The 26,709-nt window shown below is 48.0% G+C and overlaps 2 protein-coding genes across 21 annotated transcripts in view; both read right to left on the reverse strand.

Annotated features, from left to right (window-relative positions):
* The window catches only part of FAM107A (family with sequence similarity 107 member A), a 92,867-nt gene extending 81,349 nt beyond the window's left edge, over positions 1-11,518 (reverse strand). The window contains exon 1 of the mRNA XM_021068429.2: positions 11,154-11,518. Coding sequence (XP_020924088.1) covers positions 11,154-11,177 — 24 coding nt within the window. The 5' untranslated portion in view covers positions 11,178-11,518. The remainder of the gene's footprint in view (positions 1-11,153) is intronic.
* A 5,763-nt stretch (positions 11,519-17,281) lies between these two features.
* The window catches only part of FAM3D (FAM3 metabolism regulating signaling molecule D), an 80,568-nt gene continuing 71,140 nt past the window's right edge, over positions 17,282-26,709 (reverse strand). For all 20 annotated transcript variants that reach the window (XM_084988784.1, XM_084988782.1, XM_021069099.2 and 17 more), the window contains exons 7-10: positions 25,954-26,004; positions 21,570-21,654; positions 20,447-20,573; positions 17,282-17,743 (exon numbers count right to left, since the gene is read on the reverse strand). In XM_084988784.1, the coding sequence (XP_084844910.1) occupies positions 17,654-17,743; positions 20,447-20,573; positions 21,570-21,654; positions 25,954-26,004 (353 nt within the window). In that variant the 3' untranslated portion in view covers positions 17,282-17,653. The remainder of the gene's footprint in view (positions 17,744-20,446; positions 20,574-21,569; positions 21,655-25,953; positions 26,005-26,709) is intronic.

Raw genomic sequence — 26,709 nt, forward strand, 5'->3', positions numbered from 1 at the left:
AAGCACCGATTGGATTTCACGGGCGAGGGGTCAGGCTCTTTAGACCGCCCGGTCTGAGTCTCCACTCCACTGCTTACTAGCTGGGTAGCCTGGAGCCTCTTGTCCCCTTTCTTCATGCCCCCGATGGTTTGGGCATAAAGCACACACTTCCAAGAGCTGTTGGAGAATTCAAATAGAGAACTGCTGCAAAAGCTGCAGTGCATGTGAGCTGTTATTGGTAATATTTTCTCAGGATATCATTTAGTAGTTTTTTTTTTGTTGTTGTTGTTGTTGTTTTTATTATCAGTCCCTTTAAAGGTAGAAATAAGATTCTGGCCTCTGGTGCTGGGCTTGTGTGAGACAGCCCATGAGGCAGTGGACAGAGTGGACAGAGCTTCCATGGAAGCTTGCGGCCTTGGAGGTGGGACATGGCTCATGATTGGGGGATGAGAACTGAGTACCCAGTCTCTGTTGGTCTCTGAATCTTCAGCTAGTGCCTGAGGCCCACAGGAGTTGCTTTTCCTGGATCTGTTTCAGAACAAGGTACTGCGACATCCCTGTGTAATGCAAGGACTTAAAACAAGGCCCCATACAGGGCATGTTGCCTGCACTCATTTCTATAGAATCAGTCCATGCCTGACTGGCCAATGGAATGTTCCAAACAGTTAGAAACACTGCTTCCATGTATTGAAAACACTTTCTTGCAAAAATCCTGACAGTGCCTTGGGTACTCACTTTGCAGATTAAAAAATGCTGAGTTCAAGGGAAGTTCATAACTTGCCCAGGAGGAATGGAAGCAACAATATTTGTGTTTTGATTCTTGGTCCAGCACTCTTTCTGCTATGCCCTTGAACTTTTCAATTTCCTTTCAGTCTCTCTATTCACACTGTGGTCAGAGACACCACCACCTCTCCCCACGTGGGACATTATGATTAAATGCCAGTGTCCATCTTACCCTCCTCATTGAGTTTTGGGAGAACGTCAGTGGGGGATTGGGCTCCAGCCCCCTGAGGTGGGGCGGGGGGTGCTGGGGTAGGAAAGGCTCTGACTGGCCTCAGCCAATCACACGGTCTCATTTCCATCCTTTGCCAGCAACAGGTTCAGGATTCCAAGTGAAGCCAATGCCCTTTAGGTATGGGTATGTGACTTAATTTGAGCCAGTTTATGGGAACCTTGGCTATGGGTTTCTAGGAAAAAGTCCTGGAGATATGACCAAGCCGTTGGACTTCCGCTTAGGAAACCCAATACAATTCCTTATTGTTTAGACCTGCTGGGGTTGGGCTTTCCATTCCTTGCAGTAGATGGCATTCTAAGTGAACTCCAAGTTATGGAGATTTAAGCACTGTCTCCAGCCTGAAGTCCTCAGGCCAGTCACCCACTGGAGCTGGAGATGATCCTGACACTCACCTGACCACTCAGCCCCATCTCTACTGTCACAGGACTGTTCTCACCTATCATTACTTGAATACTTGTCAGTCTCCCCACCTAACAGAGAAGGCCAGGAGGGCAGGGACCATCCCTCTCCATCCTTGGCCCAGCTCCCATCCCAGGGCAGTGGGTACCCAGCTAATAATTTTCTGGGGTAGGCTGGGGTGGGAGTGAATGAAGATGTGGTGGATAGAGTTAGGTACCAGGAGAAGGTCCAATGAATGGGCAGGAATCATCTCCAAGGGGCCACTCTGTCTCCCCTTCCTGGTACTGGGGCAGGGGATCCACAGTCCTCCTATGTTCCTGGAGCTGCCAGGCATTGCAGAAATGCCCCGGTCCTGGTTGCCTGGCCCTGTGAAAATCCTCTGCCTCTCTGGCCTCAGTCTTCCAAGCTGTTCAATGGAGAGAGGACTGGACCACATCACCAAGGGATTTCCAGAGCTGTTAATTTAGGACTATGATTAAACCATAACTGTGGTCTGGGGATTAAGATGGTGGAATAGAAGGGCTGGAGCTCAACTTTGTTCCTAAAAACAACAAAATTTACAACTAAATGTTGAGCAATCTGGCATTGAAGGCCAGTGGGGCTTGTGTGCAGGAGCTCCATGGGACTGGGGGAAATGGAGACCCCATTCTTAAAAGGTGCACACAGAATTTCACGTGCACTGGGTCCCAGGGCAAAGCAAAATCTCCACAGGAATCTGGGTCAAACCTGACTGCAGTTCTTGGAGGACCTCCTGGGAAAACAGGGGTGAATATGGCTTGTTGTGGGGGAATGACATTGGAAGCAAAGCTCTCAGGAATACTCAACAGCCATGCCTTTCTCTGGAGGTGGCCATTTTGGGAAAATACAGCCCCACCCATCAGCATCAGCACTGAGAAGCCCCAGGGCAAACAACAATCCAGGAGGGATCACAGCCCCATCCCTCAGTAAACAGGCTGCCTAAAGACCCCCTAGGCACACAGCCACCTCTAATCCCATCCAGAGACAAAGCCTCACCCACCAGAGGGATAAGAATCAGCTCCACCTATGAGTGGGCAAGCATCGGTCCCTCCCATCAGGAAGCCTACACCAAGCCCCTGTACTAACTTCAGCCACACCAAAAAAGATCACCACACTAAAAACCTATAAAAATGAAAAGACAGAGAACTATAACTCAGATGAGGGAGAAAGAAAAATCCCCAGAATCAGCTAAGTGATGAGGAGATTCTCAGCCTCCAGGAAAAAGACTTTAGACTGTTGATGCTGAAGATGATGCAAGACATTGGAAATAAACTGGAGGCAAAGATGGATAACTTACAGGAAACACTGAGCAAAGAGATACAAGATATAAAACTTAAACAAGAAGAGATGCAAAATACAATAACTGAAATAAAAAATTCACTAAAAGCAGCTAACAGCAGAATACAAGAGGCAGAAGAACGAATAAGCAAGGTGGAGGACAGGTTAGAAGAAATTACAAATGCGAAACAGAAAGGAGAAAAAAGGTTGGAAACAGATGAAGAGAGGGTCTCAGAGAACTCTGGGACAATGTTAAATTCACCAACATCCGTATTATAGGGGTGCCAAAAGGAGAAGAGAGAGAGAAGGGGGCAGAAAAAATATTCCAAGAGATAATAGCTGAAAACTTCCCTAACATGGGAAAGGAACCACTCACTCAAATCCAGGAAGTGCAATGAGTATGAAAGAGGAACACCCCGAGACACATATTAATCAAACTGACCAAAATTAAAGACAAAGAGAAAATCTTGAAAGCAGTTAGGGAAAAGAAACAAATAACATACAAGGGAACCCCAATAAGGTTATTGGCAGATTTTTAGCAGAAACTCTGCAGGCCAGAAAGGAGTGGCATGATATACTTAACGTGATGAAAGGAAAAAAACCTCCAACCAATATTACTTTACCCAGCAAGGCTTTCATTCAGGTTTGAAGGAGAAATCAAAATATTCACAGATAAGCAAAAGCTAAGAAAATTCAACAACACTAAACCAGCCTTACAACAAAAAATAAAGGAACTTCTCTAGGCAGAAAAGACAGCAACAGGAAACAAAAATTCCACAAATGACAAGGCTCACCAGTAAAGGTATATATACAGTAAAGATACGAAACCATCCATGCACAATTAAGCTACCAAAATCAGAAATTGTGAGAAGAGGAGGGTACAAATGCAGGACACTGGAGATGAAATTGCAATTAAGAGAACAACAACTTAAAACAATCTCGTATGTATATAAACTCCTATATCAAAACTTCAGAAAAACTGCAAACCAAAAATCTACAATTGATACACAAACAAATAAGAAAAATCAATGCAAATACAACACTAAAGATAGTCATCAAACCAGAAGAGGAAAGAACAAGAGAAGAAGGGAAGAAAAAAGCAACAACAACAAAAAAATCCAAAGCAATTAATAAAATGGCAATAAGAACATACATATCAATAATTATTTTAGGAGTTCCCATTGTGGTGCAGTGGTTAATGAATCCGACTAGGAACCATGAGGTTGCGGGTTCGATACTTGGCCTTGCTCAGTGGGTTGAGGATCTGGCGTTGTCGTGAGCTGTGGTGTAGGTTGCAGACGCAGCTCAGATCCTGCATTGCTGTGACTCTGGCATAGGCCGGCAGCTACAGCTCCAATTCAACCCCTAGCCTGGGAATCTCCATGTGCCACAGAAGTGGCTCTAGAAAAGGCAAAAGGACAAAAAAAAAAAAAAAAATTACCTTAAATGTTAATGGACTAAACGCCCCAACCAAAAGACATAGACTGGTTGAATGGGTACAGAAATAAAATCCATATATATGCCGTCTTCAAGAGACCCACTTCACTTCTAGGGACACATGCAAATTTAAAGTGAGAGGATGGAAAAAAATATTCCATGCAAACGGGGATCAAAAGAAAGCTGGAGTAGCAATACTCATATCAGACAAAATAGACTTTAAAATGAAGAATATTTTAAGGGACAAAGAAGGTCACTACATAATGATTAAAGGATCAATCCAAGAAGAAGATATAACAATTTTAAATATCTACGCACCCAACATAGGTTCACCACAATATGTAAGGCAACTGCCAACAACCTTAAAAGGACAAATTGACAATAACACAATCATAGTGGGGGACTTGAACACCCCACTGACAGCAATGGACAGATCATCCAGACAGAAAATCAGTAAGGAAACACAGGCCCTGAATGAAGCATTAGAGCAGATGGACTTAATAGATATTTATAGGACATTCCATCCAAAAACAATAGAATACACATTCTTCTCAAGTGCACACGGAACAGTCTCTAAGATTGATCACATCCTGGGCTACAAATCCAACCTCGGTAACTTTAAGAAAATTGAAATCTGGAGTTCCCGTTGTGGCGCAGTGGTTAACGAATCCAACTAGGAACCATGAGGTTGTGGGTTCAGTCCCTGCCTTTGCTCAGTGGGTTAATGATCTGGCGTTGCCATGAGCTGTGGTGTAGTTTGCAGACATGGCTCGGGTCCCGCATTGCTGTGCCTCTGGTGTGGGCCGGTGGCTACAGCTCCGATTCGACCCCTAGCCTGGGAACCTCCATATGCCACAGGAGCGGCCCAAAGAAATAGCAAAAAGACAAAAAAAAAAAAAAATTGAAATCATATCAAGCATCTTTTCTGACCACAACCCTATATGACTAGAAATCAACCGCAAGGAAAAAACTACAAAAAACATGAACACGTGGACACTCAACAACATGCTACTAAACAACCAATGGATCACTGAAGAAATCAAAGAGGAAATTAAAAAATACCTAGCAGCAAATGACAACAAAGATACGACACTCCAAAACCTATGGGATGCAGCAAAACCCATTCTAAGAGAAAAGATTAGAGCAATACAAGCCCACCTCAGGAAACAAGAGAAAGCTCAAATAAACAAGCTAAGTTTACATCTAAAGCAGCTCGAGAGAGAACAGACAAGACCTAAAGTTACTAGAAGGAAAGAAATCATAAAGATCAGAGCAAAAATCAATGAAATAGAAACAAAGGAAACCATAGAAAAGATCAGTGAAACGAAAAGCTGGTTCTTTGAAAAGATCAACAACATTGATAAACCCTTAGCCAGACTTATCAAGCAAAAAAGAGAGAGGACTCAAATCAATAAAATTAGAAATGAGAAGGGAGAAGTAACAACAGACATCACAGAAATACAAAGGATCATAAGACTACTATATGCAACTATACACCAATAAAACAGAAAACGTAGAAGAAATGGACAAATTCTTAGAAAAGTACAATCTTCCAAGACTACAGCAAGATGAAACAGAAAAGATGAACGGACCAATCACACGAACTGAAATTGAAACTGTGATTAAAAAACTTCTAACCAACAAAAGTCCAGGACCAGATGGCTTCACAGGCAAATTCCATCAAACATTTAGAGAAGAGGTAACACCTCTCTTTCTGAAACTATTTCAAAAAAATTGCAGAGGAAGGGATACTCCCAAACTCATTCTATGAGGCCACCATCACCCTGATGCCAAAACCAAACAAAGATACCACAAAAAAAGAAAACTACAGGCCAATTTCACCGATGAACATCGATGCAAAAATCCTTAACAAAATGCTAGCAAACCACATCCAACAATACATTCAAAGGATTGTACATCATGATCAAGTGGGATTTATCCCAGGGATGCAAGGGGTCTTCAATATCCACAAATCCATCAGTGTGATACACCACATTAACAGACTGAAGAATAAAAACCATATGGTCCTCTCAATAGACACAGAAAAAGCCTTTGACAAAATCCAATACCCATTTCTGATAAAAACCCTTCAGAAAGTGGGCATAGAGGGAACCTACCTCAACATAATAAAGGCCATAGATGACCAACCCACAGCTAATATCATTCTCAATGGTGAAAAGCTGAAAGAATTCCCACTGAGATCAGGAACAAGACAAGGATGTCCACTCTCGCCACTACTCTTCAACATAGTTTTGGAAGTCCTAGCCACAGGAATCAGAGAAGTAAAAGAGATAAAAAGAATCCAAATTGGAAAGGAGGAAGGGAAACTGTCACTATTTGCAGATGACATGATACTATACCTAGAGACTCCTAAAGACTCTACCAGAAAACTGTTAGAGCTCATCCATGAATTTGGCAATGTTGCAGGATACAAAATTAATTCACAGAAGTCGATGGCATGTCTATACACTAACAATGAAAGAGTAGAAAGAGATATTAGGGAAGCAATCCTGTTTACCATCACATCCAAACGAATAAAATACCTAGGAGTAAACCTACCTAAAGAGACAAAAGACCTGTATTCTGAAAACTGTAAGACACTGATGAAAGAAATCAAAGATGACACAACTAGATGGAAAGACATACCATGCTCTTGGATTGGAAGAGTCAACATTATCAAAACGACTATACTGCCTAAGGCAATGTACAGATTCAATGCAATCCCTATCAAATTACCAAGGACATTTTTCACAGAACTTGAACAAAACATTTTAAAGTTTGTTTGGAAGCACAAAAGACCCAGACTAGCCAAAGACATCCTGAAGAAGAAAAATGGAGCTGGAGGAATCAGGCTGCCTGACTTCAGACTGTACTACATAGCAACAATCATCAAAACCATATGGTACTGGCACAAAGACAGAAATATAGATCAGTGGAATAGGATAGAAAGCCCAGAATCCAACCCACACACCTACAGCCAACTCATCTATGACAAAGGAGGCAAGAATATACAATGGAGAAAAGACAGCTTGTTCAATCAGTGATGCTGGGAAAATGGGACAGGCACATGGAAAAGAATGAAATGAGAACACTCCCTAACACCATACACAAAAATAAACTCCAAATGGATTAAAGACCTAGATATAAGAGCAGACACTATCAAACTCTTAGAGGAAAACATAGCCAAACACTCTTTGACATAAATGACAGCAACATCTTCTCAGATCCACCTATCAGAGTATTGACAATAAAAAGAAAAACAAACAAATGGGACCTAATCAAACTGAAAAGTTTCTGCACAGCAAGGGAAACCCTAAACAAAATGAAAAGACAACCCACAGAATGGGAGAAAATCTTTGCAAGTGAATCCACTGACAAGGGATTCATCTCCAAAATTAATAAACACCTTCCACAAGCTCCATACCAATAAACCAAAGAACCCCATCAAAAAATGGGCAGAAGATCTAAACAGACAGTTCTCCAAAGAAGACATGCAGATGGCCAAAAAACACAGGAAAAGATGTTGAGCATCACTCATTCTTAGAGAGATGTCAATCAAAACCACTATGAGGTACCACCTTACCCCAGTCAGAATGGCCATCATCAAAAAGTCTACAAACAAGAAGTGCTGGAGAGGGTGTGGAGAAAAAGGAACTGTAGTACACTGTTGGTGGGATTGTAAGTTGGTGCGACCTCTGTGGAAAACAGTATGGAGATTCCTCAGAAAACTAAACGTAGAACTACCATTTGATCCCAGCAATCCCACTCCTGGGCATCTATCCAGAGAAAACCATGACTTGCAAAGACACATGTATTCTGATGCTCATTGCTGCACTATTTACAATAGCCAAGACATGGAAACAACGTAAATGTCCATAGTCAGAGGTGTGGATCCAGAAGAGGTGGTACATATGCACAATGGAATATTACTCAGCCATTAAAAGGAACAAAATACCAGCATTTTTAGTAACATGGATGGACCTAGAAACTATCATGCTAAGTGAAGTCAGTTGTACCATGAGACACCAACATCAAATGCTTTCACTGACATGTGGAATCTGAAAAAAGGACAGACTGAACTTCTTTGCAGAACAGATTCTGACTCACAGACTTTTGAAAAATTTATGGTTTCCAAAGGAGACAGTTTTGGGGGTGGGGGGATGTGCTGGGGTTGTGGGATGGAAATCCTATAAGATTGGATTGTGATGATCATTGTAAAAGTATAAATGTAATAAATTGAGTAATAAAAAACAAACAAACCATAACTGTGGGACGGGATCTGAGAACTTTACAGGACAAGCCAGTGGGAGAAGAAATGCAAGGGTGAGGGTGATTACATTCTGCACAGCAAGCCTGTTACACATCACCCAGAGGCCAGTGGGGCTGTTGCCTCCAGAAAGAGAAAGAGAGGTGGGCACATGGGGCTTTGGGTGGGGGTGGTTCACAGATGAAGGATCGCTCAGAGAGAGCCTGACCTAGCTCGCTCACAGCCTTTGCTCCTTGATGGTTCACCACTGAGAAGCTGGGGAAGTTATGTCTGTTGGGATTCAGCTTTTTCATCAGCCATTGGGTGTGATATGGATGCCCTCATTGGCTCAAAAGAAGACTTGTGAGGCTCAGAAGAGGATGCACTTAAGAGAGGGTCCACTTCAGGAAGAGACTATATTGCATATGTGCCTATTTCTTCCCAGGCATGCTATCATTTAGGTTTTACAACAATCTGAGGAGGATTATTATCTTTTGTTTATTTTTTATTTTTGTTGTCTTTTTGCACCTGCAGCACATGGAGGTTCCCAGGCTAGGGGTTGAATTGGAGCTATAGCCGCTGGCTTATGCCACAGCCACAGCAACTTGGGATCCAAGCCATGTCTGCTATCTACACCACAGTTCATGGCAATGCTGGATCCTTAACCTGCTGAGAGAGGCCAGGGATCAAACCTGCGTTCTCATGGATCCTAGTCAGGTGTGTTACCACTGAGCCACAATGGTAACTCCTATTATCTTTCATTTATTGAAGTAGAATATGAGACTCAGAGAGGTGTGGTGACTTGCCCAAGGTAACGAGGATGTGGAGGAACTGACTCAGATCTGGCTGACTCTAAAGCTCCCGTTCCTATCACAGTTCCCTGCTGCTTTCTCTCTGGGAGGGCTTTTCCCAGAAGGCGTGGGAAGGGACTGGGCCCATGGATAGCATGGCTTTCAACCTGGGGGCTAATTCTGACTGACTGTTAGGGGAGTCCCGGTTTGCTGTATTGAGGACAGTGAGGCTCTCTAGACTTAGTGGGAAAATGTGCAGGGATCAATTTGTGATGTCTGCCACATGTGAGAGAATAGGGAGGTGGTACTCAAGGTATATTTTGCTAGACCTTGTTAGGGTCTTTTCTAGGTTTGGGAAGCTGGTCTCCAAGATGACTCTCCACCTTCATGGTCAGCACAGATAGGGTCTAGAGGCTGAGTTCATTCTCTTCTGGCAGAGAGAAGGAGCAGGAACAGTGCTCCTGAAAGTGGGGATTGGTTAGGGCCGGGGCTCAAGGCTTGGCTGGGAAGGCATCTTTGGGACTCCCAAAGGCTGTGTCAGGTCACCACCTGCCTTGACTGCAGCTGACCCACACTGACCCCTGCAGGCAGGAGTAAGCATTGCATGGGGGAAGTGCCAGCCCCAGGATAATCAAGTTTTCAGGGGGAGATGTTTTTGGGGATGCTGAAGGGAGGCAGAAATTTCCAGGCCTGACTCTGCATATGAAGCAAGGGAGGTGGAAAGCAGAAGCCAGCACTAGAACGCCCTTAGGGGTCCTCTAGCCTAACACTCCCATTTCTGCAAATGGGGAAATTGAAGTCCGGAGTGCTTCCTCCTTGTGGTCCATGATGTGTTTGTCTCCAAATCTGAAAAATGTAGGATGGGCTGGGTTGGCCATAAGTTTGGAGTCAAGCAGAAGGGGATCAAAATCCTTCCCTTTTCTCCTCTAGCTGCATGACCCTGGCTAAGAAATCACGTCTTGCCTCTGAGCCTCAGTTCCCTGCCTTTAACGCATCATGACTTGTTTGAGGATTAGAGCCTCTGTGGTATCAGGCTCTCTGCTTGTCAGGCAGCATCATAAGTGCTTGAAGGGCGACGTTTCATGGAACCTCCCACGAGATGGGTACCAGCTCCACTTTACAAATGAGCTGGGATCCAGAGAGGCTTAGTTCCTCACAGTAAGTAGGTGGATGAGCTGGGACCTGGGCAGCCTGACCTCACTGCTGGGATCACAGTTGTGGTCGGTATGGGCTGTGAGCCCCCTGAAAGCAGGTGAATAGACTCAGAATCCCAGTCCCTCCTCAGAGACTCTGATGTCAGCCTGAGAAGGTGACTGTTGACAAGCCCCCTCCCACACTCCAAGGAATACTGCACTGACTATGCTATAACCTTCCCAAGTGAGATCCCAGACTGAGAAGGTGATGAGAAATAACATGAAAGTCCTGCTAACAACAGATCACAGCTTGTATATAGCCCACTCTGGGCCAGGCACTCTGTCAAACACTTCACATCTTTAAATTCTCACTGCCGGCCTCTAAGGTAGGGATTACTATTGTCCCCACTTCACAGATGACGAAATGAGTCACAGAGAGCATCAATCATTTGCCCACAGCTTTACCACACCTGGTGACAGTTGGTTAGCCAGCTTAATTACAGTGATCATTGGTTTTTTTCCTTGACTCTGCATCCACCTGAACCGAGGCTGGGGGTGGTTGTTTGTGGTGGTGGCAGGGGTTGGTTAGGGAGCCTGTAGCAGGGCAGTAAAGGGGTGTGTGAGTATAAGACCAGGAAGTCTGTTTCAGAGATGGAAGGATCAGAGGCTGGCCTTGCCCTGAGCCCCAGCCAGGTTTCTAGATGCAAATCTTTTCTGTGAGCTCAGGGAGGGAGGTGGGCGGGCAGTGCCTGGCTGAGGCTCCAAGGAGCTGGTGGGTGCTGTGTGAGGACTCCCACCTGATAGATGCAGCCCCCTCCCGTGTCCAGGGCCCCCACAGGACCCTTGGGAGCTCCTACCTTCTTCCCCTGGGCAGCTCCCATGGTATGACGTGGACACCCAGCCTGGCTGGACCCTGGGGGCCGGGCTGGAGTCCTCTCTGCAGCGCTGATCTCAGGAGCCGAGGTCCGAGGGGTTCCCGGGGTCCCCAGTCCTCTCGTGGCTCATTCTCCTCAGGCACAAAGGCAGCTTTCACAGCTGCTCTTAAGCCGGCAGCTCCTCAGACAGGCTTAGGGTGATTGATCCTGACGGAGGGGCCCGGTGTCCCCAGGCAGCCACATGCCCTCCCCGGGTCCCTGTAGCTCCTCGCTTCCTGCACCCCTGCCCCTCTCGGGGAAGAGAGACAGAGGCAGCCGGCGTCATTGAGAAGCAAAACCGTCCTCTCACCCCGCAGCCACAGTCGGCAGCTCAGGCGCCGCGAGTGACCCCTGGCAGGTCCAGAGGGCGCGCCTTGACCTTCTCGCCCCCAGATGAGAGAGAAGGGGCTGCGTGGGGCTGTCGCGGCATGGGGATCGGAGGGCTTGTGTGGGGCCATGAAGCCCAGGGCTGCTCGGCCCCATGAATAATAGATCTTAGAAGGCACTCGGGCCCGGGGTTCTCCCCGCACAGAGACAGAGAGAGCAGCACACTTCATTCCATGGGGCAACGGTCCAGGCGGGGAGGGCCAGAGGGTGGCTGGTCTGGGCTCAGGCCAGGAAAATATCTGGAGGCCAGATTCCAGGCCCGGGGCCAAGTTCTCAACGTCCCCCAGCAGTCGGCCTCCTCCTTGCTTTCACCCACTTGCTTCTCTATGTTGCCAGGGTGGGGCAAGGTTAAGGCCGGAGTCACCTTGAGCTGGAGTCATAGCTCTATTCCTCCCATGATTTGACCTCTCTGAGCCTTAGGTCCTTCCTCTTGTGTGTGTGGGGTCATATAATCAGCACACAGGGCTGCTGTGAGGTTTGAAAGGGAAGGTGGGTACAGCTGAAGCCTTTGTTTCGTTAAAGCATAAATCTGATCACGTCATTCCCCGTTTTATAATCTTCCTCTTGGCTAAAGCAGGATGACAACGGCCCCAGCCTACGGGGCTGTGAGGATGAAATGAGGTCATTCATGTAAAGCTGAGCAGAGGATTCCCCGTAGAATTTAGGTGCTGCTATTATGTTGGTTGTGATACTGGTGATTAACCCACTGCCCATTGGCAAGTCCCAGGAAACTAGTTTAAGCACAACGCTGTTCCCCAAGAGCTGGGTGGGTGGGGAAACCCTTCCCTTTCCTCCAGCACAGTGCCTGGCACAGTGATGGTTTATGACACAAATTGATGATTTATGAAGTGATAGTTGGGGGTGAAGAGGCAAATATTAGGTGTTCTAGATCTGATTTTGCCCATAGAATGGAATCCCCCATGGTTCTCAAGGTCTCATCTATCCAACCTTTCTTTCCCCTCAGACCTTGGCCCAACATCCCTCTCTCCCTGACAGTTCCTGGCCATACCACCACCCCCTTTACCTCAGGACTTTTGCACTTGCTGTTCTCTCTGCCTGAAATCTGTCCTATCTCCCTTGACTCCATTCTTGATCTTTGCATGAGTCTTTCCTCTTTATCATCAGGCTCATGTTTCACCTCTTCAGAGAAGCCTTCCCTGACTCTCTATGCAAAATAGCCTCCTGGGTTCTCTGTTGTTTTGTCACCACACTTATCAGAAACGGGGATGATACTATTTCTGTGTTTATCATTGCGCTTCCCCACTTGGAATGGCAGCCCCACAAAAGTGAGACGTAGTCTGTCTTGTTCATCAGTTTACCCCCTGTGACTCAAGTAGTGCTGGGCACATTGCTGTCATTCAATAAATATTGGTGGATGGAGTTCCCATTGTGGCGCAGCAGAAACGATCTGACAAGTATCTATGAAGCTGCAGGTTCGATCCCTGGCCTCGCTCAGGGGCTCGGGGATCTGGTGTTGCTGTGAGCTGTGGTGTAGGTTGCAGAGGCAGCTCGGATCCTGTGTTGCTATGGCTGTGGCATAGGTCAGCAGCTACAGCTCCGATCTGACCCCTCGCCTGGGAACCTCCATGTGTCGCAAGTGTGGGCCTCAAAAGCAAAAACAAACAAACAAACAAACAAACAAAACATTGGTGAAGTGGATAAATAAGTGAAGGAGGATTAGATGAACTAGTCCAAGTATATAGAGTGCTCAACACAGTCCTGGCTCAACACAAGTGCTCCCTGCATGGAATTATCAGTATTTCTTGTTGCTCTATTTTCCCCAACACCCTTGCCCCCTCCAGCCAAGCAAAAGTATGACTTCTTTATTTGCTGTTTCTCCTGGGTCCAGCCCCTGCCTCGACTGCTCTTCATTACTTGTTTCCCTGTTCCAAACATGGCAGGGGTATACATGTTTGTAGCATTTGATTCCCTGCAGTAAGGAGAGTCCACAAAATTGGAAAGAGCAGCAAACTAAATCAGTAAAAGTGCCATGAGACAACCCTGAAGATCAAATTCCTCTGGCAGCCATCCCATAATTATCCACTGGCTTGGCTCTTGGTGGGATAGGAAGAGAGAAAAGTAATTTTACACATTTGTTAATTTTTCCCCATCTGCTTAGGAGTTCTGCTGAAACATGGCTTATCAGCCACACGGAAAACCTGCTTGACTAGAGGACTTGATTGGCTGAAGCTCTGAAGCCTGGCTCCTGGCAGCATGTGGGTCTGAAATGCAAACTTCGGGCCCCATGCTATGTGCAGGAGGAAGGGCATGCTGCCCCCTCCCCATCCCACCGAGCCTTTATTTTAAGGCTCCAGGTGGCAAAGCCTGGTACAAGGGAGATGATTCAAATACAGACACTGATGATTTATGAAACGATGGTTGGTGGTCAAGGGTCAAGACCAGCTGTTCCAGATCCAGCTTTGCCCAGTCTCCCTGTGTGGCCTGGGCACAGCTCTTGGCCTCTCTTTCTCTGTCTGCAAATGGGGATAAAAATCTGCTCCTTCCTGACCCACAACTTTGTGAAATATAGCAAGACCTGTAAAATGTGAAAGAGTTTTGAGAAGAACAAATCTCCCATACCTACCCCATCCATCTCTCCCAAGAATGATGGTAGATGGTGAGAATGTTCACACAGATTCTGAGCACTTTTCGAATGTCATCAGAGGCATTCAGGAGGAGGAGGAAGGGCAGGAGAAGGGGGAGGAGAGAGGGGGATCGGGAAACACTGTTTACCTCAGAGTAATGTTAGGGCAGTGTTTTTGAATTACTTTTTTTTTTTTTTTTTGGTCTTTTCTAGGGCCACACCTTTGGCACATGGAGGTTCCCAGGCGAGGGGTCTAATCGGAGCTACAGCTGCCGACCTACACCACAGCCACAGCAACGCGGGATCTGAGCCGCGTCTTCGACCTACACCACAGCTCATGGCAATGCCGGATCCTTAACCCACTGAGCAAGGACAGGGATCAAACCTGCAATCTCATGTTTCCTAGTCAGATTTGTTAACCACCGCGCCATGAGGGGTAGTGTTTCTGAAGAAGAGTCTGTTTCCTATAGTGATGGAGATAGACTGCGATTCCAGTCTTTATTCTGAGGCTCCTTAGCTGTGTGACTTTGGATGAGTCACTTGACCTCTCTGAGCCTCATTTTTCTTATGTGTAAAAGGATAACAACGATCCCTACCCCAGGGGCTGTATGAAACGAGGTAATTCAAGTAAAGCTCTTTGCAAAGAATAGGTGGATGACAGCAATTCTCCATAGAAGTTAGGCATTGCTGTTATTTTTATTTATTTATTATTTTTTTAAGGGCTGCACCTGCAGCATATGGAAGTTCCCAGGCTAGGGGGTGAATAAGAGCTGCAACTGCTGGCCTGTGCCATAGCCACAGCAATGCAGGATCCGAGCCACATCTGTGACCTACATTACAGCACATGGCAGGGCCAGGTTCTTAATCCACTGAGCAAGGCCAGGGATTGAACCCACATCCTCATGGATCCTAGGGTTTGGAACCTGCTGAGCCACAAAGGGGACCCCCTAGGCACTGCTGTTATGATGCTGCTAATAAAAGTAGTGGTAAGTCCATGCGTATTGGCAAGTCCCAGGTAACCAGTCCATGAAGTGCAATACCATTCCCAAGGAGTGGACTTTACCTCCCTTCCCTGTCTATCTTGGGCTGCCACCTACTGGCGATGATCAGAATTACAGTTACTGGAAAGACCTGATTGTGGCTGAGGGAATAGATACATCCCCTCCCCTCCTGCAGAATTCTCACTCCTGGGAGAGAGGGGTGGCATGTTGGGGAGCAGGGGAGTAGGGAAATACAAGCCCCCAATTCCAAGGTCATGAGTATCTTGCAGAGATTCCTGAAGGCTTGTCCACCCCGAGGATGAGAAAATCAGTCCCCAGGTCTTACTCATTTTACCTCCTGAATATCCCTGAGATTGGTCTGTTTTTTTCTATCCCCAAGCCATCTCCTGGGCAGGCCACCACCCTCTCTCCCTGGATCATACAGCAGCTTCCTCACTGGCCTCCCTGACTCCACTCCCTTCTCCATACACAGCCAAGAGGAATTTTTTTAAAGCCTGCACATGTGATCATGTCAACCCCAGTCTAAGCCTCTCATTGGGTCCCTGCCACCTCTGGACAAAGTCACAGCAGACCCTTTGGCCATAAGGCCCTCCAGCCTCTCACCCTTGTCTGCTCAGCTCTTGGTACCCACCCTCTACCTCTTCCTGGTCTCTCCAACTTCCTGGCCTCGTTAATCATCTTGCCTTGGCTGGCACACCCCTCCTCCCCTCTGTGCCTGGCAAACTATACATTCCCAAGACTCACTGTGGAGGCTGCTTCCTCCAGGATGCCTTCCCTGATCTTGAGATCCTTCCCCCAACCTAGTCCTTATCAAGCCACATTGCCCCTAGACTATGAGCAAGAACTGTGCCTGGTTTTCTTCACCAAGTTGTTCCCACTAAGAACCCAGTTCCTGAAGCGTAATAACTTTTTGCTGAGTGAGGAAACTGACTCTTAGTGGGTAAGAGACTCAATGATATAGACTTAACTCTCTTTAACTGTTTTGGACTCTCTGTCCTGCCCCAATCTCGAGCTGTCCCAGGGGTCCCTACAGTGGCCACAGTGCCCTGAAGGTGATGTAAAGAGTCTGATGGGCCCATTTGAAGCCCTGCCTGTCCCCAGAGCTTGGGCACCGGACTTTAGCCTCTGCCGTTCCCCTGCTCAGGGTGTTTGCGCTTGGGGCGTGGGCATCTTCTCCACGAGCCAGGCGGTCTGCCCGGTATACTCTCCAGGAGCCCATGTAAAGGTGCTTCCTGCTCCCCTGCCCTCTCCCAGGATTTGGTCTCCTGCCTCTCCCCTCCCAGCCCCTAGCCCTGCTCAGAGACCTAAGGCAGGGTCTGACCACCATACCCCTTGGGCCTCACCACTTCAGTGGCCTCCAGTGTAGGGCACTGATGTGGCTAAGGACTCTCCGTAAAGCCAAGATGGCCATGTAGGGCAGAGGGGACACGCCCAGGATTTCGCATCAGTCCCAACCCCAGCAGCCCTCAAACAATGGCCAACCTGATATGGTGTATAAGTACCCCTGCTCTCTCACCTCTGACTAAGAGATCTCTGAGGTGTGCTCTCTATTCTGATTCCTAGGGGTCACCTGTGTCATTAAGTCCCGCTCACCCACACACCCCTTATTGCTGCCTTCACTTCCTTGTCTTACTTCCGCATCCACTATGGGGGTTTACTGGAATCACTTCCCAAGTAAAGGACTTGCTTATCCCATCCTTATCTTGGGGGGTGCTCCCGGGGGAACCCACATGGAGGCATCCGGGATGTTTTCCCCGAAGCCTTTTGGTCTGGCTGTTCTTCCACCCTTTCTTGGATGCCCCGCTACCTCCCCTTCTCCAGCTCTGGATTTTCTCTAGCTCCCATCTAAACAGCAGGTGATCACAGTATTCTCTGCAGCTGGTCCTCTGGCTGCCTGTTGCAGTAGGTCTTAAACCTCATGCCGGGAGCCAAGGACTCTTTCACACCTAAATGATATCCCTGTGAAATCGACCTCCTCTCCAGCTGCTTCGCTGGGTGCTTGAAGCCGACACTGGCCTATGGGAACTCATGGCCCCAGCAAACCCTGTCGAGACCATTTCCATCCCAGGGAAAATGCAGCGCATTAAGGGATGGGGAAGTTTGTTCAAAATAAGCAAGAATAAAATTTAATTGTGCTCAGGTGTGGGCAGTCCATTCTGTTCTGCCTTGGGAGGGAGAGTCAGCAGTCTCTGAGGGAAAGCACACCTGTTCTTGCCACATCAGCTGCTCCGGCAGGACCCCTGGGGCTGGCCACCTCTGGGTAGGTCACGTCTGCCCAGGGAGGGTTTTGTTTCCAACAGGAAGAGTGCCAAGTATTTGAGGCCCTCAGCACTTTGCACACTGCTGCCCTCTTCCTTCTCCACTTCCGCTGTCTGTCAGCTTCTGCCAGCCTAGCTCGCAGTGACCTGGGCTCTGGCGCCCAAGGCAGGCAGGAGCATCCTCAGGCCCCGGTCCAAGAAGATCTGCAGCTGCTAATATACCTTCCGGGGCACACAGCCCTCCAGCTCCAACAGCTCTGGCCAGCCCTCGTATTTGTTTGTGTCTGGGTTGTTCTTTAAGAACTAGAGAGAGAGAAAAGTCACTGACAATGTTAGGACTCTGGCCTACATTTGCAGCGGGATTTAAAACCTAAATGGCTTCACTCCATCCTCACCACTCCCCCACTGGGAGGCAGTGCAGGTTGGATAGTACCAGCCCACTTCACAGATGTAGAAACTGAGGCTCGGGAGGGGATGCGACTTGCCCAAAGTTTCCAAAATGAGACCACAGCCTTGTCATTCATGACTGTTATACCCTGGGTTGAAGGGGCACCGTGCATGGGTGGGTGGGAGGTCCTCGGAGAGCTTTAGCCCCTCTCCCCAGTCCTCCACCAGCTCTTCTAGGAACCCCAAATGATAGTAACAACAACAACAACAAAAAGAAGCATCCTAGCAATTAATGAGTGCTTGCTCCTTGCCAGGCACAAACTGCCTTATGCATTTAACCATCATGATGGCCTTAAGAAGTACTTACTATTATCATCCCATGCTACAGATGGGGAGACTGAGGTGCAATATTAATATTAATGTATAAATTAATATTAATACATGTAATAATAAATGTAGGATACAATCAATTAAGAGTGTGTTGAAAATGTTCAGGCTTTAGTTTTTGGAAGAAAAAAATGTAAATAGTAAACTCTACCAGTGGGAAAACCGGCTAACCCTTACGAAGAAAAAGTAAATTCTAGATGCTGCTTCTTGAAATCCCAGGTTCCCACGTGTGAGAGTAAAAGATAGGATGGTTTTCACCGTGTTGCGGTCTTTGGCTCATCTGTGGGTAATGGGTTGCACTCAGCTGATTATAGGCACCACATCAAAGGTGGTGCTGATTTTTTCTACTTCCATGCCTCCTCTTTGCTGTCATTGGCCCAGTTTTGTTGGGTGTGGACGCTGCACTTTATGGAAGAATGTGCCTGCCCTGTCAGGTCAGCCTCAAGCATCTTCCCAGAGAGTCCAGCCCCTGGCACTTCCCACAGGGGGCACTCTGGAGCCCCCCGGCCCCTGCCTCCTCTGTCCTTCACCCACAGGGTGTGAACAGAGGGTCTTCTCTATCACAAACTACTTTGCACTATCCCTTGCTTTTTAAAAGTAATTTCTAATTACTTGAATACAGTCTCTTGGAAACACACACAGACAAACCAGACCAAGATTTTCCGTACAAGGCAGACCCTCCTGCAGCCCATGGTGGCACCTCCCCCGACCCCATCCCCTTGGGGTTCAGCTCAAGGCTTCTTGACTTCACCTCTTCTCTGCCTCCCACAGCCCCTCCCGCTCCAGGCTGCTGTGTTTCTGGTCTGATTCCTGCAGCAGCCTCCTCACTGCCTTCTGACTCCTGCCCCTTCTGCAGTGCTGTCCATGCACAGCCAGGGAGACTGTTCTCCAAGTATGAGGACAGGGAGTCTTTGAGGAGGCTGCAGACCCAGATCACAGAACAAGCTGGTTAAAACTTCTCCAAGGCTCTGACTTCTTGCACGATCATTGTACCTACTCCATTGTGGGTATAAGCCCTACAGGGAAGGTGCTCACTCATGCCTGCATAGGGCCAGCCCTTGCTGAATACTAGTCTTTTTTTGTTTCTTTTAGGGCCACACCTGTGGCATAAGGAAGTTCCCAGGCTAGGGGTTGAATTGGAGCTGCTGGTGCCAGCCTACACCACAGCCATAGCAACATTGGATCCAAGCTGTGTCTGCAACATACGCCATAGCTCACGGCAACGCTAGATTTTTAACCCACTGAGCAAGGCCAGGGATCAAACCTGCATCCTCATGGATGCTAGTCAGGTTCATTACCTCTGAGCCACTAGGGGAACTCCTTTCTTATTAGCAATCTGATTCTGGTCACGCTCCTGCTTAAGCCTACCATGGCTCCCCACTGTCTTCGGGACAGAAGTGGTCCTCTATGTCTGAATCATTGACCCTTAGCTCCCCGTCTTAGATCTGGGCAGAGCTGAATGTTCTCACCACCAGAGACTGGCCAACTCCATACTGGGGAAGGCCAGCCAGTTCTCCCAGTTTTGGAATTGTTCTCAGCTGGGGATGCAGATGGCGACTACCCTGCACAGGGGGAGAGGGTGCAGCATTTTCTTCCATTCACCCCCTTCCTCCTGTGAGTGCTTCTCAAACCCCACCTGGGGATGCCTCCCAGCTGCCCTCAGCTTGTGCCCCCACCCCCGCCCTAGGCAGTGACTGTGGAGTCCTATGTCATGGACCCCCCCGATTCCTTCCACATACTCAGGGGGCTCTCCTTGTGTCCCCTTCTTGGGGCAATTTCGCCTTCTCCATAGGGAACTTAGAAGGGAACTTGGGGCTCCCCTGGCTCAACCTCCCCTTTCTAGGTGGGGAGACTGAGGCTGGTGGGAGTGCTCCCAGCTGGGCCTCCCCTCCCTGCTCTGGCCCCCACCCTCTTCATGTGAGATTCCCCCTTGACATTCCTTTTGCTTTCTTCCCTCCACACCTTGATTTCCTGCCATGCTTCTTTTCTTTTTTTTCCTCTTTTTGGTGCTTGTCTCTGTATGAATATATGACCCACCTCCTTGTACAATGGTCAAGGTTGCTTCCAGGCGGGATGAGCCAGTTGGGCCACCCTGACCTCTGAGCTGGGTGGTCCTCCCCACACTGCCCCACGTGTCCTTTCCAAGCCACCCCAGTTCTTGTCCGTCCATCCCTGGCATCATCACCCACCTACCCCCACTTCACCGGGACAGGGAGACCGCCGGGCACGTACCTGTTCAAAGGGGCTTTTGCCCTTGAGGTCTTTGGCCCCTAAGAAGACCCAGCTGTCCCGGAAGCCCAGCTGCTTTGTGTAGGCACTGCCCAGGTTCGAGAAGAGCTGCCTGATTTCATCATTCAACCTGCAGGGGCCCAGAGAGGATGGTGAGGTCGGAGGGCAGAGAGGAGCAGCTCAGGCACCTGGCCCACCCCTACTCCACCTCCAGCAGGTGGAGCAGCCTTGCTCAACTCAAGAGAAACAGGGCAGAGTGGCCAGGATGCCACTCCTGGAGCCTCTCTGAGGGACTGGAGAGGTGTCAACATGATTTTGCTTCTGTTTACAAATATACATTCACTTGAAAAGTACGGAACTTCTCAAGGTAATGAAAAAAAAAATTACTTACACTTTCACCCCCACCTTGACATAATCATTGTAAAATTTTAATTTATTCCTTCATGTCCCCCCCCATGCACTGTGGGATCATGCCAACTGTTTTGTAAACTGCTTTTTTTTTTAAAACTTAATACTAAAGGGTGAACACTCTTCCATGTCCTAACTATTTTCTGCATCATCATTTTTTTTTTTTTTGTTTTTTTGTCTTTTTGGGCCCACACCCGCTGCATATGGAGGTTCCCAGGCTAGGGGTTGAATCAGAGCTACAGCTGTCGGCCTACACCACAACCACAGCAACGCCAGATCCGAGCCGAATCTGCGACCTATACCACAGCTCACGGCAATGCTGGATCCTTAACCCATTGAGCAAGGCCAGGGATCAAACCCAAAACCTCATGGTTCCTAGTCGGATTTGTTTCCACTGCACCACGAAGGGAACTCCTGCATCATCATTTTTGATGTAGTATATCCTCTGTTATGATCATATGTAATAACACATCCTACATCACCATACATCATAATTTCCATCACCAGTTGGCTATTATTGGATGGGGAGAGTGTGTCCAGTGTTTCACTGCTCTAACCACAGCTGTGATGAACCTCCCCAGAACATCTCTTGTGTGCTTGTCTGGTTAGGAGAAGTTGCCAGAAACTGGAACTGGCAGGATGGTAGGAAAACAGCTCGCCGTTTGGCAATGTGTGATCTGCTTCTCTCTTGGCCTGGCAGGCGGAGGTGCCCACTTACTTGGTTCCTGGGTCATCGTAGGAGGCCACCAGCACCAGCGTGCCTGCTGGAATTTCTTTAAGGAATTTCACCAGGAGGCTAGGATCTGGGGGAGGAAGGAAAACCAGGGTGCTGGTCATTTAGGAGAAAGATGGTGGGTCATTTCCATCTTCTCCTCCTGCCTGAGGGGCCTGACACCGAGCTCCATCTGTGCAGTGAGGGCATCATCATTTGGTGGGTCTGGGGTGGGTTCTGGAATATGAAAGTTCCCCAGGTGATTCTGATTTGCACCCGGGATAATAGCCTTAGGCTAAGGGTGCTTGGGGTTCTCTCCCCTCCTCCCTGTCCCCCCCGGGGGACTGAGCACAATCACCTCTCAGGAGCGGTGGGTTCTTTGTATACTGCTGGCTGCCCCCTCCTACACAGTTCAAAGTGTACCCAGCTTGTCTGTGCTGACTTTAGAGGGAACACCCACTCAGCAACTAGGGTCACTGAGAGGGAACACTGAGCTCCCACAACTCTCCAACTTATGTTGAGAAGCAAGGCTCTCTTTGCATCTAAGTCCTGCCTGCACTTGTGAGGTCTCTGCATTTAGCAGAGAGCTGGTCTGTGTGTAGCACCTGAGGAGACACCAGCATACAGCTTGCTTCAACGACACTGATTATTTTTCCCCTGTTGTGCCTATATTTATAGTCACTTTCTCTGCATAAAAAATGATAATGGCTTTCTACTTGGGGCATTGATATAATTTCCTTTTGAGACATCTTTATTTTAGTTAAAAAAAGGAAGCGAGCCAATTCAAAGGAACATACTAACAATGCAAATGGTACTCTGAATATGGTGTAACTTGTATAGAAGGCTCTTGAACAGTAGAGGGAGTATGGGTAAGGGTGGCCTAGTGGGCAAAGCAGGGGATACATCTGTCAAATAAGGATGATGAATAGCCCTGCTCAGAGCACTTTGGTAAAGATCAAATGTGAAATGACTCTGGGTTTACATTAAGTGCATTTTAATAGAATTATAATTATTATAAGGTTGGCTACAGAATTTTTAGGGCCCAATGCCAAATGAAAATGTGGGTCTTGGAGTTCCTGTCATGGTGCAGCAGAAAAGAATCTGACGGAACCATGAGGATACGGGTTTGATCCCTGGCCTCGCTCAATGGGTTAAGGATCCAGCTTTGCTGTGAGCTGTGGTGTAGGTTACAGACGTGGCTTGGATCTGGCATTGCTGTGGCTGTGGCATAGGCCAGCAGCTATACCTCTGATTCAACCCCTGGCCTGGGAACCTCCATATGCCGCAGGTATGGCCTTAAAAAGACAAAAAGACCAAAACAACAACAGCAACAACAACAACAAAAAACCCAAAAAACCCCAAAAAACAAAACTGGGTCTTTTGTTAAAAACTTATTAATGATTTCAAGGTGGTGAAGGCAGAGCATCAAACCAAGTTTCTTCTAAGCAAGGGGCCCCATGTGACTGCCCTGGTCACTGGCTACTGCTCATGAAACTGCTTTGACTCTTACTATTCTATGAGGATCCCTTCAACTTAGAGGAAGAATCCAGTACCCCAAGCAAGGCCAGCTACCAACTTGCTCTGTAACACAGAGGCCTTCAGTCAAAGCCCACAGCATCTCTGTTAGGGAAATGGCCCTGAACGCTTGAGACAAAAAAACGGGAACTCTCAAAGTACAATTAATTTGTCTGGCTCTTGTCTGGGATGGACAGTGGATGTTTGGAAAAAATGAAGTGTGCCTTCTGATATTTATCTTCTAACTCTGAAAAGTCATCGCCCTCTTTTGTCTCCAATGGGAAGGGGTGATTTGTTCTCAAAATGTTTCTGTTTCTGGAAGTTCCCATTGTGATGCAGGGAAACGAATCTGACTAGGAACCATGAGGTTGTGGGTTTGATCCCTGGCCTTGTTCAGTGGGTTAAGGATCTGGCGTTGCCGTGAGCTGTGGTATAGGTTGCAGACATGGCTTGGATCTGGCATTGCTGTGATGTAGGCTGGCAGTTTGTAGCTCCAATTGGACCCCTAGCCTGGGAACCTCCATATGCCATGGGCACGGCCCTAAAAAAAAAAAAAGACAAAAGACCAAAAAAAAAAAAAACAAAAAACAAAAAACAAAAAACAAAAAACAAACCCAAAAAACTGTTTCTGTTTCTGATTCCTTGCCAGCCATGGGTACATCCAAGTTCATAATAAGGCATTATGAAACTTGGTTTCATCCTTTTAATTTTTTTTCCCCTTTCATTTTCAAGGAGGACCCCCTTACTTCTGAATCACATGGATGGAGTAAAGGAGGAGGGAAGCGAGGAGAGATGAAGACTAAATGAACTTCCCCAGCTCCTTCAGCAGCCAGGCTGGCCCCTCCCCCTGATTGCTATGGTCATCATTTAACTGTCACATCCAGCTTATGAAGTAAACACTAAGGCTACCTCTTTTTATAGATGGGACAAACCTGAGGTCCAAGCGTGTCGCCTGCCTCAAGTCACACAGCCTGAAATCTCTGACCCCAGAGACTGGACCTTTTCACAATTTGGTCCCAGGCCACCCTAAACATCTGCAAGGTCCTTGACAGAGAACAAATGAAGGCCCTGACTCTCAGCCCATGGCCTGATCCACTCTCTTCTCACCCATCTCCAATTCCATCCTGGACCTGGAGGGGCTTTGCATTCCTGCAAGTGGACATCCAGCCTGCCTGTCCATGCTCTGTTTAAGCCACCTTCCCCAGCAGCAGCAGCTGTCTCTCCCCCCCATCCCCCTGGCCACTCCTCAGTCCTCTGGGTGTGTCTGCAGCATGGGGGGCACACCTGGAAAAGGTGTGTGTGGGCCCTGATGCAGGCTCCAGGTGGCAAGTCTTCCATCCCTGCAGACTCCATCTGTGTGGTGGGACTTGGCTGGAAGACAGCCAGCATGGGAAGCCCTGAGCCCAGGACAGCGACTGTCTCTAAGGGTGCTGCCACGGATCACCTTCCAAATACCTCCAGCCACCACTTCTGGGCAGCAGATCCCTGTTTCCCACATTTCAGCCCCTCCTTTGTTTGCAAAGCCAAGGAAGCTTCCTGCTCTCTGCCTCTTGCTGACTTCTCCCCTCTCAGGTTCCCATGGTTAGGTGGGTGCAGTGAGGTAGGTTCTCCCTAGAGGTGAGGCAAAGATGGGCGATTTGGGAGAGAAGAAACCAGCTGACTGGCAGCAGTGGGGCCCTTCCACCCTGCGGGGAGCTTCCAGGGTGAGTGGTCTCCTGCTTGGCACCCTGGATGCCTGAGCCTAGAGCTGGCCCTGTGATTGCAGGGACCTGGGGGGACACTGAGCTGAGCTGAGCTCCAAGAAGGAGGCTGAGCTCAGTTCATCTGTCCCAGACCTCAGCCACCTGCACAGGGCCGTCTGCTGCTCTTCACTCCTTACTGAGGCTCCCATGTTGGAGGGAGGCTGGACTATGACCTGAGCAGCAGGTGGCATATTGGACCTGGGACAGATTCTACCACATTTGGAAGATGTTTTGAGCCCAGAATGAGAGTTCCGGCCCCACCCACAGCTTTGCCCAGTGGCCTATGGGTGAGGAAGCTGCCTGTGGGGACTTAGATGTCTGGGCCCCCTGCCCAGGTAGGTCAGTGCCCTGCTGCTGGGCTGTGTGGAGGACAAGGAGGAAGTGGCTTCCTAAATAAGGACTGTCCATGTGGCAGAGAAGCTCAGAAAATATGTCTGTGTAGAGAGAAGAAAAGACATGTGCAGAAAGATGCAGAGAGCTTGGAGCCTCAGAGCTGTCCTTCCTGGGTCTCAGGAGGCCTTGTCCTATCCTTGGGCTCAGTAATGACCCCATGGCCTTAAAATAAAATGCCTCTACCTAGTAGAGCAAGTGGGGCTATATGCTCTCATCCTCAGCATTTCAGGGCACATATGTCTGGCCTCCCACAGCAGCATTAACATTTCTTTGCCTGAAGTCTTCTCTGGCCTCCAGGTCCTCCCTTGCATCCCTGGGCAGGCTGTTGTGTGGGAAGAACCAAGGAATTAGGGTAGAAGCACCTGGCTCCCTTCCCCTTAGGTGTGACTCGGAGGCATGTGTTTGACACTGGCTGAGTTCCAATTGCCCGAAGTGTTCCATGGGTTGAACAGAAGGGGCTTGGCCCTGGCACACTCCCCCACTCCCTACTGCCATAACCTGAGACTACCTCCATAATAAAACATCACATTCGAATCCTTGCCTCGGGATCTGCGTCAAGGAGAGCCCAGAAAGACAGTAGCAAAGAGTTTCAAAGGCAGCAGGATGACCCTCAAACCCCACTGTGCCTCTTTTTAATTGTGTCCATGAAAACAGGAGCCAGTCCCTGGCACCCCGTAGCCTCCCTGCAACAGGAAGGAGCTCAGCCCACCCTCACCTTCAGTGCCAGCAGAGGTACCTACCTCCGGAGTACATGTCGAAACTTTTCTGTCCCAGTATCGTTCCTGTGGTTCCTAAGGGATAAGAGAGCAGAACTATTATTTGCCGTAATGTGTCATTCTGCCCATCTTATTGTGGACAATGGCTACTCTTTAGTCTAAGGTTTAAAAATAGAACAGAATAATAGAGGAATAAAATTAGGTTCTATAGAAAGCATGCAGGACTAAATTAGGTGCCCAGTGACTGCTTGGCTGATCGGGGAGGTACAAGCACATAAATGGTGGAGGGTCTCTGAAATGGAATGGAATCCAATCTGTTTGTATTCTGCCCTGCCACTTCCTACGGCACAAGTTAGCATTTGATCTCAATTTCGGCATTTGTGCGAAATGGGTGGTGAGAACTAAGTGAGATGTATTTATTTATTTATTTTCGGGCTGCACTCACGGCATATGGAGGTTCCCAGGCTAGGGGACAAATGGGAGCTACAGCTGCTGGCCTACACTACAGCCAAAGCAATGCCAGATCCGAGCCAGTCTGTGACCTACACCACAGCACACGGCAACACCGGATCCTTAACCCACTGAACAAGGCCAGGGATCGAACCTACATCCTCATGGATATTAGTCAGGTTCATTAACCAGATGAGCCATGACAGGAACTCCTGAGATATATTTGAAAGAATAAGCATGCAAGATAAAATTTAGCTGCAGACTAGTGGCTATAAACTACAGTCGTCATCATTATTCTCATCTAAATAGGAAATCTGCAACTTGAGTCCT

Source organism: Sus scrofa, chromosome 13 (assembly GCF_054392235.1).
Source record: "Sus scrofa isolate SSC_HxYL_T2T_F1_AM1 chromosome 13, Sscrofa_HxYL_maternal_Yorkshire_Landrace_v2.0, whole genome shotgun sequence".
Taxonomy (NCBI): domain Eukaryota; kingdom Metazoa; phylum Chordata; class Mammalia; order Artiodactyla; family Suidae; genus Sus; species Sus scrofa.